Below are 16,391 nucleotides of genomic sequence, written 5' to 3'. Positions count from 1 at the left end.
ATTGTATCTATCAACTTTCGGTCACGAAGAAGATATTTTTTCGCTCACAACCAACATTGCCGACGCCGGAATTTCTGCAAAATGTGCTCTTTACACAAGAGCGTTAAAAATCATCTAACTTGTGTGCCCCACAATCTTTTTGACATACACCAATTCTACGACAAACAAAATGCAGCTGGGCTAGGTACGTTCCCAACAAAAAGAAAATATTTCGAGTGTTTTATCGAGATATTCTTTCCTTTAGAGTTGGTGGTGGTTCCTTTCATAAATACACAAAAATACGAAAATAGTGCTCGTGAACCAAGTTTCAAAACTGCAAAATTCTATTCGTTCCAACTCGTAGTGAACAGTTATACAAATACCTTGATTTCAACCATGGCCCCTGGAAATCCCATGCCAATTCCTACCGCCTCGTGCAGAGAAGTTGAACAGACGATGCCACCGCTCTCCGTCATAGTGTACATGATGACCAAGCTGTCGAGATTCTCGAATGCCTTGAAGGCCGCATCATACGTTGTTTGTGAAAGTACACCACCGGCCACGCCGATGCGACGAATGCTCCTGATCTGCTTTCCGTCACGGAGCATCTCTTCTGCTAAAGTCTGAAGTCGCGTCGGAAATGAGAACATAGACGTAATCTGCATGGAAGAGTGAGCAATGACGGTAAGGCGACACAAAGACTTTCTTCAAAGGGTGATGAAATGTTTACCACTAACACCACCGTAGAGGTGATGACCATTAAGGTGATCAGTAAGGTTCTTACAGATGAGCGATATACAAAAGCAAGCAAAGCCATATCGACTCATGGAATTTTTCATCATCTATCGCGTGAATACGTATTTCATATTAGAGTGTAGAGACGTCGTAATCTCGTCTCCTTTATCTAGCGAACGTTTTCTTTCGACAACGGCCTAATACATTTGTACCATATTTAAATGGCTGAAGATAGTATAATAGAAATTGTACAAAGCATTAGGTAAAGTAATAAAATTTGTTGGAGATTAATGTCCCAAAATTGCGATATGATTATGAGAGACACTGGAAATGTCGGCCACCTCTGCTTAGTGATGTGCGAAGAGTGCAATTTAGAACTGAAGTGAATAGTCATTAAGCCGAATCGATTACAAATACTTATCGAATACTACTTCAACTAATTTGGAATAGTACGGCAAATTGTTTCCAGATATATGCCTGAAATACTATACCACCTCATTTCGAACGAATATTCAGAAATTTTAACATAATAAAAGCGCTGTTGCATCTAACCAGCAAAAAATACCGCATTCATGTAAATCGATGCAAGTTTATACACAGGGTATACGGACTACAGCCTTCAAAAAATAGTCTAATCGTAGTATGTGTCTTAGTTCTCGGAATTGGTTGTCAATTATACCGCAATGTTCGTAAAACGTTAACTATGGTTGCAGTCCTGGCTATGCATTCTTATAAACAGTACATATGTATTTGTATCATACACCCGTCACGTTGAGATAACAGCAATCGTATTGACTGATTGATAAGTAGGATTTATATGTTCGAAAACCACTTCATGCTTATGAGAGACGCCGTAGTGAAAGGCTCCGGAAATTTCTACCACCTGGGGCTCTTTAACGGGCACCCATAGGAGCACACGGGCCCACAAGAATTCGCCTCCATCGAAAATGTAGTCGCCGCAGTCAAGATTCGATCCCTCGACCTATAATGGCAATTGCAATAAAGCGCCATCCACTAAAGCTTTTTTTATAGCAGCATCCAGGGCCGCCATACTTGCTTGCACAAGCAAGGCATATAAGCGTACCACTTCTCATTGTCGCTTACATCGTTATTGTGGTTATTTTAAACCACAACCTGACCTGATTCACACAATTATTGTAAGACGTTGCCTATGTAGACATAGCCTTTGAAAATTTCGTGACCACTACGAGGAACGCATATGTCATTGACCACTTCTTTATAAGAGGTGTCAATTTAAATTACCTAGTTCTTTAGTGTACAGGGACCCCTCATCACTCCATTAACGGACGGTCGCAGAAACAACTGTACTTCAGCTCCTGGTGCTCACATTTCACAGTGACCCATCGACACATGGACGCGACAGATACGTCAGAGATGCATACGTATTCGTTATGTGTGCACACGTAACCACCAACACGGGCTAATGAAACATTTCAGTCTACTTTACTTCATGCTGGTAGTGCGTGTATTTAACGTCCTCATATCGGCAGGCATCGCCTAACGTCGATTTGCAAGGTGCGTGAGATATGCGAAACTTTTTTCTTGCAATCGTCAAGCCATAATTGAGCGTCTTTTTTTTTCTCGTCTTCTGAGCCATGTATATGCCTTCGCATGTCTGGAATAAAGAATCATAATGAAATACTTAACGAATAAAGAATCATAATGAAATACTTTCACTCAGCCGAGAAAAAATACGGGATCATGTAATCTTTGGTGGCTCCGTCCGTGTTCATTAGGTCGCCGTCACTTGCTGGGTGGACGCCTAGTGCTTGTGTTTTTTTCGCTTGCTCATTTGCTCATTTGTGCGGGCGACGTTGAGCTTAATCCAGGTCCTGACAAGGTTGACCAAGTGGTGGCACTGGTAAAGGAATTCACTGCTTCAAATGAACGTTTTCAAAAGGAAGTGACGAACAAGCTAAAAGACATTCACACTACTGTAACAGACCTCAAAAGGCGGCTCTCCAAAATAGAGGAGCGTCTTGAGAGCGTTGACAACTTAAGTGAAAGCGTCAAGGCTGTCGGCTCTGTTGTGCAAGAGTCTCAGGAACAGTTGAAAACCATTGAGCAAAAACAGACCCATCAAGCCAACCTTGTTGTAGATGACCTGAACAATCGAATGAGGCGCAATAATCTCGTGTTCAAGGGTGTTCCTGAGCAAGCCGCTGAAAAATGGAGCGATACAGAAAAACTCATTCATGAATTCGTCACGGAAAACTTGGGAATTCAACCAGGTGAAATTGAGCGAGCCCATCGGGTCGGGCAACGCAAACCCGATCGCACTCGACCTGTTGTTGTCAAATTCCTAAACTTCAAGGACAAAAGCAATATTCTGAAAAATGCGTTCAAGCTGAAAGACCTGGCAACCCCGCGAGTGTGGATCGAGGAGGATTTTTCACCTCGTGTGCAGCTAATTAGAAAAACGCTTCGTGATTTCGCGCGTGCGAAGCGACAGAAAAATGAGAAGTATAAGTTGCAGTTTGACAAGCTTATAATGGGCAACGTAATTTTCACCGTCGATTCCTCGAGCAATAAAGTGGTCCCCATCCCGAGACAAGACGCTCCCGCGATTTATGAATGACGCCCCATTGAAACCGAAGTTAAAAAGCTATCTATTATTATAGCTAATTTTAGAAGTATTTTTCGAAAACAAGATCACCTTTGTGCGTTTGTCGAATCCTGCTCGGCTGACATCATAGTGGGAACTGAAACATGGCTGACGAGTGACGTGTGTAACCATGAATTGTCTTTTACTAAAAACTTTATCCTGTTTCGAAAGGACAGAACGGAAACACGAGGAGGTGGTGTTATGATTGCAGTAAAAAAAGATCTTCAAGCGCGTCTGCTTGATACGGGTTCCTGTATTGAAATTTTGTGGGTATTGGTCCAGCTTTCATGTGTAACTTGTGCCGTTGGGGTTTGTTACCGTCCGCCTGACTCAAAAGAAACCTTCGTTAATTGCCTAAACGAATCATTGAGCCTCGTATATGACAGATTTCCTGGCTCTCCTGTGATTCTCGCGGGCGACTTTAACTATCCTGGAATAAACTGGCGGACGGGCACAGCCGATAGCGGCGCAAGGATAGCTGAATGTAAGGACTTTCTTGACGTGATTTCGTCTTACGGTTTAAGCCAAATAGTTTCTATGCCAACACGGGGGGATGCTATCTTGGATCTTGTGCTTACCACCGAACCGTCAAGCATGTCTGTTAATGTGTTAGACTGCATCAGTGACCATAATGTCATCCATTGTGAATTCAAGTTAACGCGTAAAGAAAGCGTGAATGAAAAGAAAACAATTTATGATTACGCACGTGCAGATGTTGAAATGATCTATAGCGAACTCTCGTCCTTTTGCGTAGAATTTTTCAACGGCATGCAGCATCGCGACAGCAATGAGAACTGGATGATCGTCTGTCACAAGCTAATCGAACTCAAAGAAAAATACATTCCAAAAATACACATATCTGTGTCTACAGGGAGCGCTTGGTTTACCTCCCACGTGAAGCGATGCATTAACAAGAAGAAGCGCTTTTATTCAAGAGCTAAAACCTTGCAATCTGACGATGCCTGGAAGGCTTATCGCGAACAGTCGCAGTTATGCAAAACCGAAATTGAGGCAGCAAAAGACAAATTTTTCAACCATGACATCTCCAACATGTTAACTGTCAACACAAAAAAATTCTGGAAAGTAATAAACCCCAAGCCGTCGTCTTCATGTTTCATATCGATAATGCAAGGCAACGAGTTCCTCCCGCCCTCTGAAGTCGCTACTGCGTTCAATTCCTTCTTTTGTTCTGTTTTTTCTCGTGAGCTTCCTATTACCGACAATATTCACCTCGGCTCCGTTACCTCCATCATGGAGGACATCGTGATCACTGAAAAGGGAATCGAAGCTGCTATTGATCGTCTTTCTAGCAGCTCTGCTCCTGGTCCAGATGGTATTTGTCCTAAACTGCTAAAGTTAACTAAACCTGTTATTTCTCCCATTTTTGCATGCCTTTTCCAGCAATCGATTCAGTCAGGATGCGTTCCTGACGGATGGAAAGTTTCTAAAATAGTGCCAATTTTTAAATCCGGAGACCCGTCATCTGTCACCAACTACAGACCAATCTCGCTGACCAGTATACCATGTAAATTATTAGAGCATATCATATCTTCGGCAATCATGAAGTACCTAACAAAGCACAACCATCTTTTCAGCAACCAGCACGGCTTTCAACAGGGTCGCTCCTGCGAGACGCAGTTATTCGAGCTGGTCTCTGACATTTACGAAGCTGTTAATGACTCATCGCAAATAGATGCCATATTTATCGACTTCGCCAAGGCGTTCGATAAGGTAGCTCATAACCGTTTATTACAAAAACTTCGCTATTTTAATATACATAGTCAGGTTGTGAATTGGATAAGGAATTTCTTAACCGACAGGTACCAATTTGTAACTGCCAATGAATTTTCTTCCTCACGATCACTGGTCAAGTCAGGGGTGCCTCAGGGCTCTGTATTGGGGCCTATTTTATTCCTATTGTATGTAAATGACATCAGCAATAGCATTTCATCTACAGTTCGATTATTCGCAGATGACTGCGTAATTTATAGACGAATAACTACCACCTCTGATAGTGACGCTTTGCAATCTGACCTTGCGAAAATTGCAGATTGGTGTGAACAGTGGCAAATGGAGATAAATACTTCGAAAACTAAGGCTGTAGCCTTCACTAGAGTGTCTAATCCTAAGCTTACTCATTATTTGATAAATGACTCAGTCATCGCGCGTGCGCATACAATAAAATACTTGGGAGTTCATTTATCTTCTAACATTTCATGGAGTGACCACATCGAAGCAATCTGTAGCAGTGCATGCAAAACTCTTGGTTTTATCAGGCGTAACCTTTATTTGGCAAACAAGTCTACTAAATTATTGGCCTATGCGACGTTGGTTCGCGCAAAACTAGAATATGCATCTTTTATTTGGAACCCGCACCAGTCTTATCTCATCAACAAACTCGAAGCAATTCAAAATAAAGCAACCCGCTTCATTACCAAAGATTATTCACGAACATCAAGCATAACTAACCTAAAAAAATCTCTGAATCTAAGCACCCTAGAGAATAGAAGAATCATAGCACTTCTATCTCATTTCCACAAACTTTATCACTCATCATCATCGTTCCGCGTACGCCACATCACGGCCGCCCATCGTATCTTTCCGCGCCTGGATCACCCCTTTAAAGTACAACCCGTTTTTGCTCGAACAAACTTCTTAAGTAAATCCCCCCTCTTTCTCGCAATATATCACTGGAACAAGCTACCTGCCGACGTCGTTTCTTCCCAAAATCATGAAGATTTCATGAATAAACTTAAAAGTTATTTTAATGAAAGTTAATATTGTTCTTGTGCATATCTGCTTTGTTGTACTTGTTGTCGTTGTTCTTGTACGCGGTATTTCAATGAACGTGAATTATCCTTTCTTTGCATCCTTTTGTTGTTTTGAACACTGCGAAAATTTTCCTTAGAGTTTTTTTTTTTTTTTTTTGGTACTTTCTTTATTCCTCCACGTAGCATCTCTGTACTGTTAAGTAATAATATCTCTACATATGTATGTGCATATTTATATCAATCGTTTGTATTTGTTATTCAAATTATACACTGTAATTGTAACAGCTTTATTGTGCTACAACTCCCCTATGTAATGCCTACCCAGGCCTTTAGGGTACTTGAATAAAAAAAAAAAAAAAATAACTTACATTATGTTCATCAGCAAGTTCAGTGATTTCTTGAAGGCTGAGGCCTGGCTGCGCAAGGACGCAGACCGATTCATCGAGGACAGCCATCAATCCGAGCAGCAGTCCAGACAGGTGGCCGATAGGAGCTGAAGCGAGCAGAGTATCCGTTTCATCTGATGACATACAAGGCCTGAAAAAGAAGGTTTGTCACGTTTGCCCGTCGCACTTGTTTGTCCTAGCCGAATATGTACGAGAGAAAATGATTCGAGCTTGAAAATCAGCAGACTCGATGCGCAGCCACATGTCAGATATTGTTCCTCAATACGCTTATGTTGTTTAAATAAATTTCAAAAAAATATAGTACACATATCTTCTAACAATCGCTTATGCGGAACAGGCTCACACGGTCTGCTGATCGAGCTGCCTCCGCCGCTGTTAACGTGCTTTTGGAAATCATTATTGCGTTACTCCTCAACTGCTCGTTCTAATAAAAATTTTCCATTAAAGAGCGCCCACTTTTATTTCTTATTTAGAATCTGACTGCCTAAAATGCAGCTAGTCAATGTTGAAAAATATTTGCACCACATGCTCAGTGCATATATATGACTAAAAGTTATTTCTGGACAATGCAGAGAAAACCAGCTAACTGCTGCAAATGAAATTTTAAAACCTTATCAGCCAAATAGTTACAGACGCCACATCTTTTTTCACTTCTGTAGGCTAAGAACCCTTGGGGTATTTCACTCGAGGAGCTTCGGGGCTACGTGGACAATTTCCAAAGGGTAGTAACGCAAGGCGGCTTAACTGGCGGCCACTTGCCGCGTTTTTGTCCTAGCAGTCTTTATGATCACCGGAGCAATTGCTCAATTCACCGTAATCACTGTCTGTATTAGTTGGCACACGATAAATATCTGTACTGTAATCATCATCAAAAAAAGAAGATGACAAAAATGAATAGCGTTTCTTTCGTATTCATGTGCCTGCTATGCATGGGTCACCGCCACTGCACGCCGTTTTTTCATACGAAAATCACGCTCATGCCAAACGGTAAAAAGAAATCCTCGCTAAAACGCTGCCATCTGGAAGATGACACGCAATGTGAGTCGTATGTGCGCGCTCTCCGCCTGAAAACTAGAAAGGAGTACTTATTCCGCTTGGACAAGTTCTATTTGTCCAAAAACGTTTGGTGACAGTTGAGGCAGGACGAGCTCTGTTTGTCCGAAGCAGTTAAGGGGTTAACTGCCCTACAGGAGAAATGACATAAGTAGCTTCAACTCTGCGCGAAACGCTCTCGGCGAATATAGGAAAGAGATGGACCATCGCATCAACTTTAGCACAACCAGGGTCATCGACACGTAAGGTGGCCGCACGAAAAGGCAATTCTTATTGCTGATGTTCACGTTCCTATAACATCCGTATTTCAATGTGGGTTTGCGGTTTGTATCTTTAGTACAGCTCAGGGTAATCCACAAGAGGATAAAAAATGCAAATATAACATTATTGCAGCGACACGTTTCAATGTTTGAAATGTAACAGGAACGCGTTCATTTCCTAATAAAGGAACCTGCTCAGTGAGTTCAGTTCAACATTACGAAGAAATTAAAGAAGAGCTTTCGTTCCTATTTTTGAAGAACGTGAACATCGCTGTAGATCTCATGGCATTTTCTGGCTGTTTCAGAGATAAGAGTAATCTTGAACGTGTCTCCCTTAGAAGAAACTATTTGAAGGTCTACTTCTCTACTGACGAAAGTATGGGGAAAGTGCAGTAATAGCTTCTGCTGGAATGTCGTAAGTCTAGGTGACAACAAGACAAACCTTGGTCGCAGCTTATGTGATTTTTTTTCACAAAGGTGCAAGCCAACCAATTGCAGCAACGAAACGAGATGACCAACAAAAACAATCGTCTGAAGCTTCCAAGACATTCATAATGACTGTATTCTTTCTTGCAATATCGACTGCAGTGTTGTTGTCGTGCATACGCTAGCTCATGTGCGCCAAGCGTCTTATCAAGGAAAGCGCCAAGCGCAAGCACATGAAGTGCACTGTATTGGGGTTATACGATGAAGCATGCTCATTCGCCCTCTTTATTGTCGTCAGTTTGCGTGTCTAAAAAAAACTAAGCTCATCCGCCATGCGCACTGTACAGTTCACGCCATTTTTGACGTTATTCTCTCTGCCACACTGCATTCTCCAAGAGTGTACTAGCATTGCTTCTCGGTTCTTTACCATTTGCGAAACTTTATGCGGTCACACAAATGTAACGGCGATACAAGCTTATCGTTCGACATTCACTCATAAGACTACGTACTTCGATATGCAGAAGTTGGCAACGAAGCTATGGTGAGTGAGCTCGACGCCCTTCGGAAGTCCCATGGTTCCCGACGTGAACACAACAACGAAGACGGCTTCTCGCGGATCTCCGACAGGGCACTCTCTGAAGGCGGACTGGTCCAGGTGCTTGAATGATGCGGCATCCACGAAACCAGACACAGGACCCATTGCTAACTGACCCTGGACAAGATTGCGTTCTTGTAGAGCATACAAACAGTACTAAGTAATGGGGTATGGCGCTTTAGGCGGGCATTTTCGAATCAAGATTTGCAGTTAACTTCTATCCCTCAAGGGAATTAGCTGAATTTTGCCGCTGCATCTTACGGGTCTTTACATACGGAGCAGAAACGTGGCGGAAATTTAGATAGATACTCGAGGATTAACGCCCCAAAACCACTATATGATTATGAGAGACGCCGTAGGGGTGGCGTTTGGAAATATCAACCAACTGGGGTTCTTTACCGTGCACCCAAACACGAGCCCATGGCCCCGCAGCATTTTCGCCGCCATCAAGAATGCAGCCGCCGCAGCCGGAATTCAATCCTGCTTCCGCAGGCGGTCTGCCGCTGAAAACCTTAGCCACTACTTCACCGTATCAGGGCGGGCCGAAAATGGGAAGTCATTGAAAGGAAAATTTAAAGTGTAACGTTATATGTGAAAGGAGATAACAAAGTGGACCAGGGAACAAATTACTGTTAAAGACATAACAGTCAAAATTTAGACAAAGACATTGCATTGACACGGCATGCAAGTCAAGATAAGATAACCACAAGCCATTAACAGTAACTGAGTGAGGGGAGCCAGGCCGCAGAGTCAGTCGGTATCGCAGTAAACATGCGCGATTCTTTCGCCTCACAGCCACCTATTTATAGCTATGAGCTGTCTAATTATAGGCCCTGCTTTACAGAAACGCTAGCTACGTTTATACCTGCAGGCAATTTTGTCACGCCACTGTGAGCGTCGATGCAAAGAAATAAATGCCTTAGTGGAACGTTTTCTAGAAAAGTTGGAGGGGCAAAGCATTTTCGCTGATGCTTCAGAGGCACGACGTCACGCTTCTGCCAAGGTTTGATTGGACCTTGCGGCACTGTTGCGTCACCTTATTTAGTCACTTAGCGGCATCCGCTGGCATGTACAACTTTATGCGACGTTTTTTTTGGCGTGCTTTTGAGCGGGAATACAGAGGGTGAATGCTGCATTCGTCATGGATGTGTCCTACATCATCTATAGTGCTCTGTGCCTTCGCATAAATACAAAAAAAATTATTCGATAAACATGCACGCGTGTAGATTTTGAATATTCGATTTATTCCACGTTCTTCAATTTAACGACCCTTTTGAACTTGGTCGGCCTTTATCGAACCAGCAGGATCTAAGCAGTCATTACACGTGGGCCGGTTCAGCTGATGTAAAGTACAGATTTTCTTCACCTCTCCCTCTCCTTTTTCCGTTATCAACAGCGTTGCTGTGCGATCAGTCATGCTGCAATTCACGACAACATGCTGATGAAGCTCTTGGACTCTTTCGAATTGAGTGTCCGCTGGCACCCTCTATACCAAGTACCGAAGAGATATACGAGAAAAAAAAAATCACGGCATATTCACGGAATGAGTGATGATGAGTGGGGCCAAGCATCCGTCAGCCCATCAATGCTTCCGTCCGTCCATTTGTTCTTGGTTCCGTACGTCCGCGCGACCATCCGTGCGGCCATCCATGCATCCGTTCATCTGTCCATGCGTGCATTCATTTGTCCATCCATCCTCTGGTCTTTCTGTCCGGCCGTCCGTGCGTCCATCTAGTTAACACTCCAAGTATCGCCATCTCGCATCCCCTGTGACACATACCCGCTCCATGCGTTTGTCCATCCGTCTGTCCATCTGCTAGTCTGTCTTTTCATGCGTCCATGCGCTCATTCAATGCGTTCATCTAGGGAACACACCAAGTACCGCCATCTCCCATCTCGCATCCCGGTGGCTATGTAGGGCAGCGACGGAGGATTGACAGACCTACGCCTTAAAGAGCTTAGCCCCTAATAACTGCATGAGGTGAATGCGAAAGGCTGTGTGATAAGGTTTTTTATGGCAGAACGACCCACCAACCCATTTTAATAACCGTCGACGAGTGGTAGTGGTGAAAAGCATTTATTATTATATTTACAGTGAGAGGTATGAATAAGGCGAGTCTAAAGGGCCCACCTTTTATAAACCCTAGAAGGATCCCTAGTGCGGTATCCTTGAAGCTGCGTGGCGCCTTGGACTCTAGCACCTAAGGCCTGTTGGGCTTGGAAGTCAGAGAAGCTGAGCAGCACAGCTTCTCAGTTCTCTCGCGTGGGGTTAAGGGGGGGTAGATGGAATTTGAAGGGCATGCCCAAAACACTTGATATGTGTCACAAGACTTCGCACAGTGCAGCATGTGCCCGAGAAGGCCGAATCGAAATGCTTCTGTACTGCCGGGCACAGTACAGAATTGGTGAATAAGTGGAGAAGCCAGCGCTCCTACACCCTGGTAAATCCTTTACAGAGGAGGATATCACGTGGTGCCCAGTGGCATTCTTGGTGGACATGTGAAATATCATGTACATACTTGCATATATGTGCACACTTGGCTTCTAAATTATTCGGTTCAAACTGGCATGTACCACTTGCCCTATCATACCTGCTTAATGTGCTTCGACATAGTCATGAACCTTCAATAGAAGTTACGTGGCATATGAAATGAGCCAAGAAAGGTGGCTGAAATTCAAGCATAATTTAGTGATCTCTTGATCAGCTTCGTATTAGGAGTCCTATTAATAAGTAATAGAAAATCGACATTTAGTAAAACGACAATTTTTAAGGCTGCTTTGCGCTGAAAATCGCTCATCATAAGAGTATTTTAGAATGAATAAAATAAATAAACCACTAAAATATGTTATACTAATCTATCACTACGGGCCGTGATGCACCCAAAAAGCCATAGCGAGAAGCACCTACACTCATCTATAAACCATTTTATGCCAACGTTTTTAGTCTCAATACTGTTCGCTCAAAGTGAATAGTTTATCTGGGAGCAAAGATTTATTCAATTCAAATGAGCGCTCATATTCTCTCAAAAATATATGCTTGTTCAATTCACGTACCTTGAGATCAAGAGACAAAATTGCTTTCGTCACTTTTTCGGCCAGTTCAACGTCTGTAAGAACATGTGTGCTGTCACTGTCGACGATCTGGCCACGCAGCTCCCCTGCGAAATGATAGACCACAAAAGTAACACATATAAAAGAACTGGTTTTTCTATGAGTGCCTAAAAGATCAACAATAAAATCGACGTAGCATCACTGATGTTTTTTGGTTTATTTGACAAAAACAATCGTCATCAAAGGGCGCAGTACCGTCTTGAAACACACATAAGAATGGTAGGATATATCACATTAACAGGCATAGTTGCAAAGTTCCTACGTTTCACCACTTTGCCACGCCATGGTGGTCTAGTCGCTAAGGTACTTGGTTGATGTCCCGCAGGACGGAGATTGAATCCCGACTGATGTGCCTGCATTTTCGAAGAAGACGAAAATGCTGCAGGCCCGTGTGCTCAGATTTAGGTGCATACATGTTAATGAACCTCATGTGGTCGAAAATTCCGGAGCCCTCCACTACGGGATTAATATGGTCGTTTTGGGACGTTAAACCCAACATATCAATCAAGATATTTTCTTAAAAGTAAACACGATGGCAGATTTGTCTGGCTAAGTAAACTTATACGAATAAGCGGACTGTGTACATGCATTTAGCGCATAGTATAATAAAAACAAAACCTACGTTTCGAGACCCCTTCGGTCTTTTTCAGGCGGCGCTTCTCCGCCCAGCTCCGAAGCTAGCAACTTTTCTTAGTGATTTTCCCCCTAAAAATCCTACATTAAGGCTTGTATATGTATATATATATACCTTGCCGTGGGAAGGACCCGGTTCTTGCCCACGGCAAGTTATCTTTTCCTTCACTTTTCTTTCTTCAAATTTACCTCACAATTCGGTCTAAAAACCTCCCCTTTATTTCCTTTCCTTGGCATTAGGCATTATTGTCTGTTAGATTTCATCAATATTGTGTTAGAACACGAAAAAAACAAGCCCATAAGTATACAATTCTTTCCCATATATATATATATATATATATATATATATATATATATATATATATATATATATATATATATATATATATATATATGTATATATGGTATGACAGTGCCGCTGGGGCTCTGGCACGGGCGCATACTCGGCTAGAGTAACAGAAGAACAAAGTAAAAAAACAGGCGGCCCGCAGCATGGGCGTTGCTTACTTGTCTCATTCCTTTACCATGGCGCAGTCATCAAAATTCTTTGGCGCCCTCCTACTGCTTGCTTGAGGTAACGCGCTTTCCTAATGAGCGTGGCCAGGCTTCCTCGTGAATGGAACCCGCAAGTCGGCCTCCGCCACAAGTATTCATCCCACCACCAACGGATGGCGTGCGTCCAGGCCTCCACAATAGTCCCAGGGAATTACTTGAACGGTGGCGTAATACTTCACACCTACAATGCGCACGGGCGCCTTCCTAGAAACGCGGTTTGCATTTCCCAAAGCGTGGATCGCAACATTCACTCTACTTTCACCTGAGCCACAAAACGACGCCGTCCACGCTCCTTTGGCCATGGGCCTTTTTTCTGTAATGGCAAAAATACGAGGGGATTAAGCAACGGACCTTGCTGTAATAAAGTGCAAAGGCTCATTGCTGTTTTCGGCCGGATTAATCATGGCCCATGTGCGCTCAGCCAGAATACTACCGAGGATGAAGCTAGAAGGGGCTCATCCTCGAGGCTGCAGCTGAACAGCACAGCTCGCCGAGAGGACGTTCGGAATCCATCGCTCACACGAACCCTAAACTCGTCTTGTTTTTACAGCCAGTCGAGAAAGAGTACCTACCGCCGAGTTTCAATGACAATATCGGTGACGTGAATCAACCCTATGAACCACATTGAATTACTATATCCCCGACGCGACCACTTCCTACAGTACAAGGCCACGTCGACGGAATCGGGGACCTTAGGGATGTTGTACAAACTGGAGCTGCCCGTACTGCGCTACACCAACGCCATGCCCCCGTTACCCTCCCAATTTGGTCCGGGGAAACCTTGGGAGGCGTCAGTGTAAGCGCTTTGTCTTTTGGCGCATTAGATTTGCAGCTGTGAACCGACGCCGGGGGCAAGTTCTTTGCCGCCGTTCCCATCCTCGAAGAATTGCACGCAGACATGGTTTTGGGTGCAGACAACCTCTTGTCTGGTGAGGTTCAGCTTATCATGTATGGAGGTGTAGTAAATCGCTGCGCTCTCACCCCGGACATTTACTACCCAAAACATAATTTTGAAGCATCCCAACCACAGATGTCCTGTATAAACGACATCCTTATTCACCAGCAGGAGATACATCTTCAGACTCCACGGCAGTCTTTGGCCGAGTGTTCTCGAACTGCACGCAAGTTCATGGCTGCCGAAAACACATCTATCCAACACTTCCTTGTGGTGTCGGGATCTGCCAGCCTGGCATTCGCCGCTGATGACGATGATGGGCAGTGCACCCGAGCACAACAACAGTGCCGTATGGCACTCCTGCAGGTAGCATGCGTCATCGGGAAACACCACACTGATCGGTCAGACGGCGACCAACTCGCAGGAAGCGGCAACATGGTGCCTCTCTGCAGCGCTGGCGTCTGCCTCATGTGGTTCGATTCCGGAGGCGTCAATTCATACGAACGTGATACGGAGTCACCAGAGAGCGTCTTTTCTTCTTGATGGAATTGGAGAGTCAGACGGCAGCTCAGAGGCCTCAGCGTCATACCACGGAGGCCGCGTCTCGCAGCCTGTGCGGACTCACAAGCATGCTTCGTTGGGCAAATACGGGCCTGCCCAGCACGTTAGCATCTGCAAGCACGGCTTACACCTAAGCCCGAAACAGCGACAGCGTATTCTGCTGATAGGCGTGTGATGACCGTTTCGAAATAGCTAGTGGTGCCCACTGGTGCCCTCATTGCCCGACGTCCGAAGTACGTCGCTGCGAGGCCCAGGTAGACCGCCGCCACACAGCCTTTGTCATTCCCCAGAATGTTTTGCAGTGAGACAAGGAAAGCCACTGCGCAAGGAAGACTTGCGGCGGCCACCCCGTCAAAGTCATTGCTGGTCCCGCCAAAGTTCTGCATCTCGGAAAGACAGCCCGCAGCGTAGGCAAGATAGACCACCGCGGCGGGATCGGTGACGCCCACCAGAGATGGTTTGGTTGGACAGTTGGTCATGCTACGTCGCAGTCATGGCCAAATTTAAGGATGACAGAGCCGCTGGGCTCTGGAATGGGCACATACTCGGCTACAGGAAGGAAATAGTGAAGTCAGACAAATCAACAAGGACAGTGTTTTTTGTGTCATTCCTCTAATATATATATATATATATATATATATATATATATATATATATATATATATATATATATATATATATATATATATTGTGAAGAAGAAAGCGCATCGTTGGCAAGCAACATCGCCTCCGCTTGGGTACTGGGTCCTGGGCTTCGCTCGCTCGGCTCGTGCTGATCATCGTCGGCATCTGCTTGACCGTTGCTCATTCCCTATCGTGTTTTATCGTAGAACCACCGTCGCAACAGTCGCCAATAAACCCTTTTTCAATTGGTGGAGGGTGCTGACATTCCCCGTCGCCTGAACCTGGGTGCTGCCATTCGCCGTCGCCTGAAGCTGGAGGTGCGCAACCGAACACTACCTCCCATCATGGCTACCAACAACGCGCAACCTGGCTCTTCCACTACATCCCCCAGCAACCCCGGCGTTCTTCGTTTGCGAGAGCTCAAGGTCTTTAGCGGAGCTGATGAGACCGACGTGGAAGACTGGTTCGCTAACTACGAACTGGTGAGCGCAAACAACAAGTGGGATGACGCGGACAAATTGACTAACGTCATCTTTTACCTCACTGGCGTGGCCGAAATGTGGTATAACAACCACAAAAACGACATTACGACGTGGTCCATCTTTAAAACGTTGTTTGCTGACGTTTTTGGCCGACCCGCTGTCCGCAAGTCCAGAGCCGAACAACGCTTGCGGACTCGCGCACAAAAGCCAACGGAATCTTTCACCAGCTATATCGAAGACATTATTGCTCTTTGCAACCGTGTGAACGCCACCATTCCCGAGTCGGAGAAGATTCAACACATCCTCAAAGGGATAAATGATGGTGCATATCAGCTGCTCCTGGCCCGTAATCCTGCCACCGTTGCGGAACTTGTCACTTTGTGTCAAAGTTTCGACGAGTTGAGCAAGCAGCGCTTCTGACTCGGCCATTTTCCTCACACGCCGACTCGCCCTCCAGTCTCACTTCCGTTCCCGACCACTCACCAACCCTGCAAGAGATTAAAGACTTCGTGCGTGAAGAAGTAGCTCGGCAACTGTCGTTGATTCCCTTCACGCAGCAGCCGCCGTCCTCTCGTCTGCCCTCACCACTCCGCGACACTATTGCCGAAGAGGTAGCTCAGGCTGTTCCCGCCGCTGCCCACCAGCAGCCTGTGGCCATGCCTGTTGTCCATGCGCCTG

The 16,391-nt window shown here is 44.8% G+C and overlaps 1 protein-coding gene across 3 annotated transcripts in view; it reads right to left on the bottom strand.

Moving 5' to 3' along the window:
- LOC119179185 (uncharacterized) overlaps positions 1–16,391 on the bottom strand; it is a 106,655-nt gene that overhangs the window by 12,179 nt on the left and 78,085 nt on the right. For 2 of the 3 annotated variants that reach the window (XM_075869307.1, XM_075869306.1), the window contains 4 exons: positions 11,907–12,010; positions 8,767–8,969; positions 6,480–6,648; positions 363–638 (listed from right to left, as the gene is read on the bottom strand). In XM_075869307.1, coding sequence (XP_075725422.1) covers positions 363–638; positions 6,480–6,648; positions 8,767–8,969; positions 11,907–12,010 — 752 coding nt within the window. The remainder of the gene's footprint in view (positions 1–362; positions 639–6,479; positions 6,649–8,766; positions 8,970–11,906; positions 12,011–16,391) is intronic. The other variant, XM_075869308.1, reaches the window with a different exon arrangement.

The sequence above is a fragment of the Rhipicephalus microplus genome, chromosome 7 (assembly GCF_043290135.1).
Source record: "Rhipicephalus microplus isolate Deutch F79 chromosome 7, USDA_Rmic, whole genome shotgun sequence".
Classification (NCBI taxonomy): domain Eukaryota; kingdom Metazoa; phylum Arthropoda; class Arachnida; order Ixodida; family Ixodidae; genus Rhipicephalus; species Rhipicephalus microplus.
The sequence above is the reverse complement of the archived record's forward strand: the minus strand, read 5'-3'. Positions and strand labels throughout refer to the sequence as shown.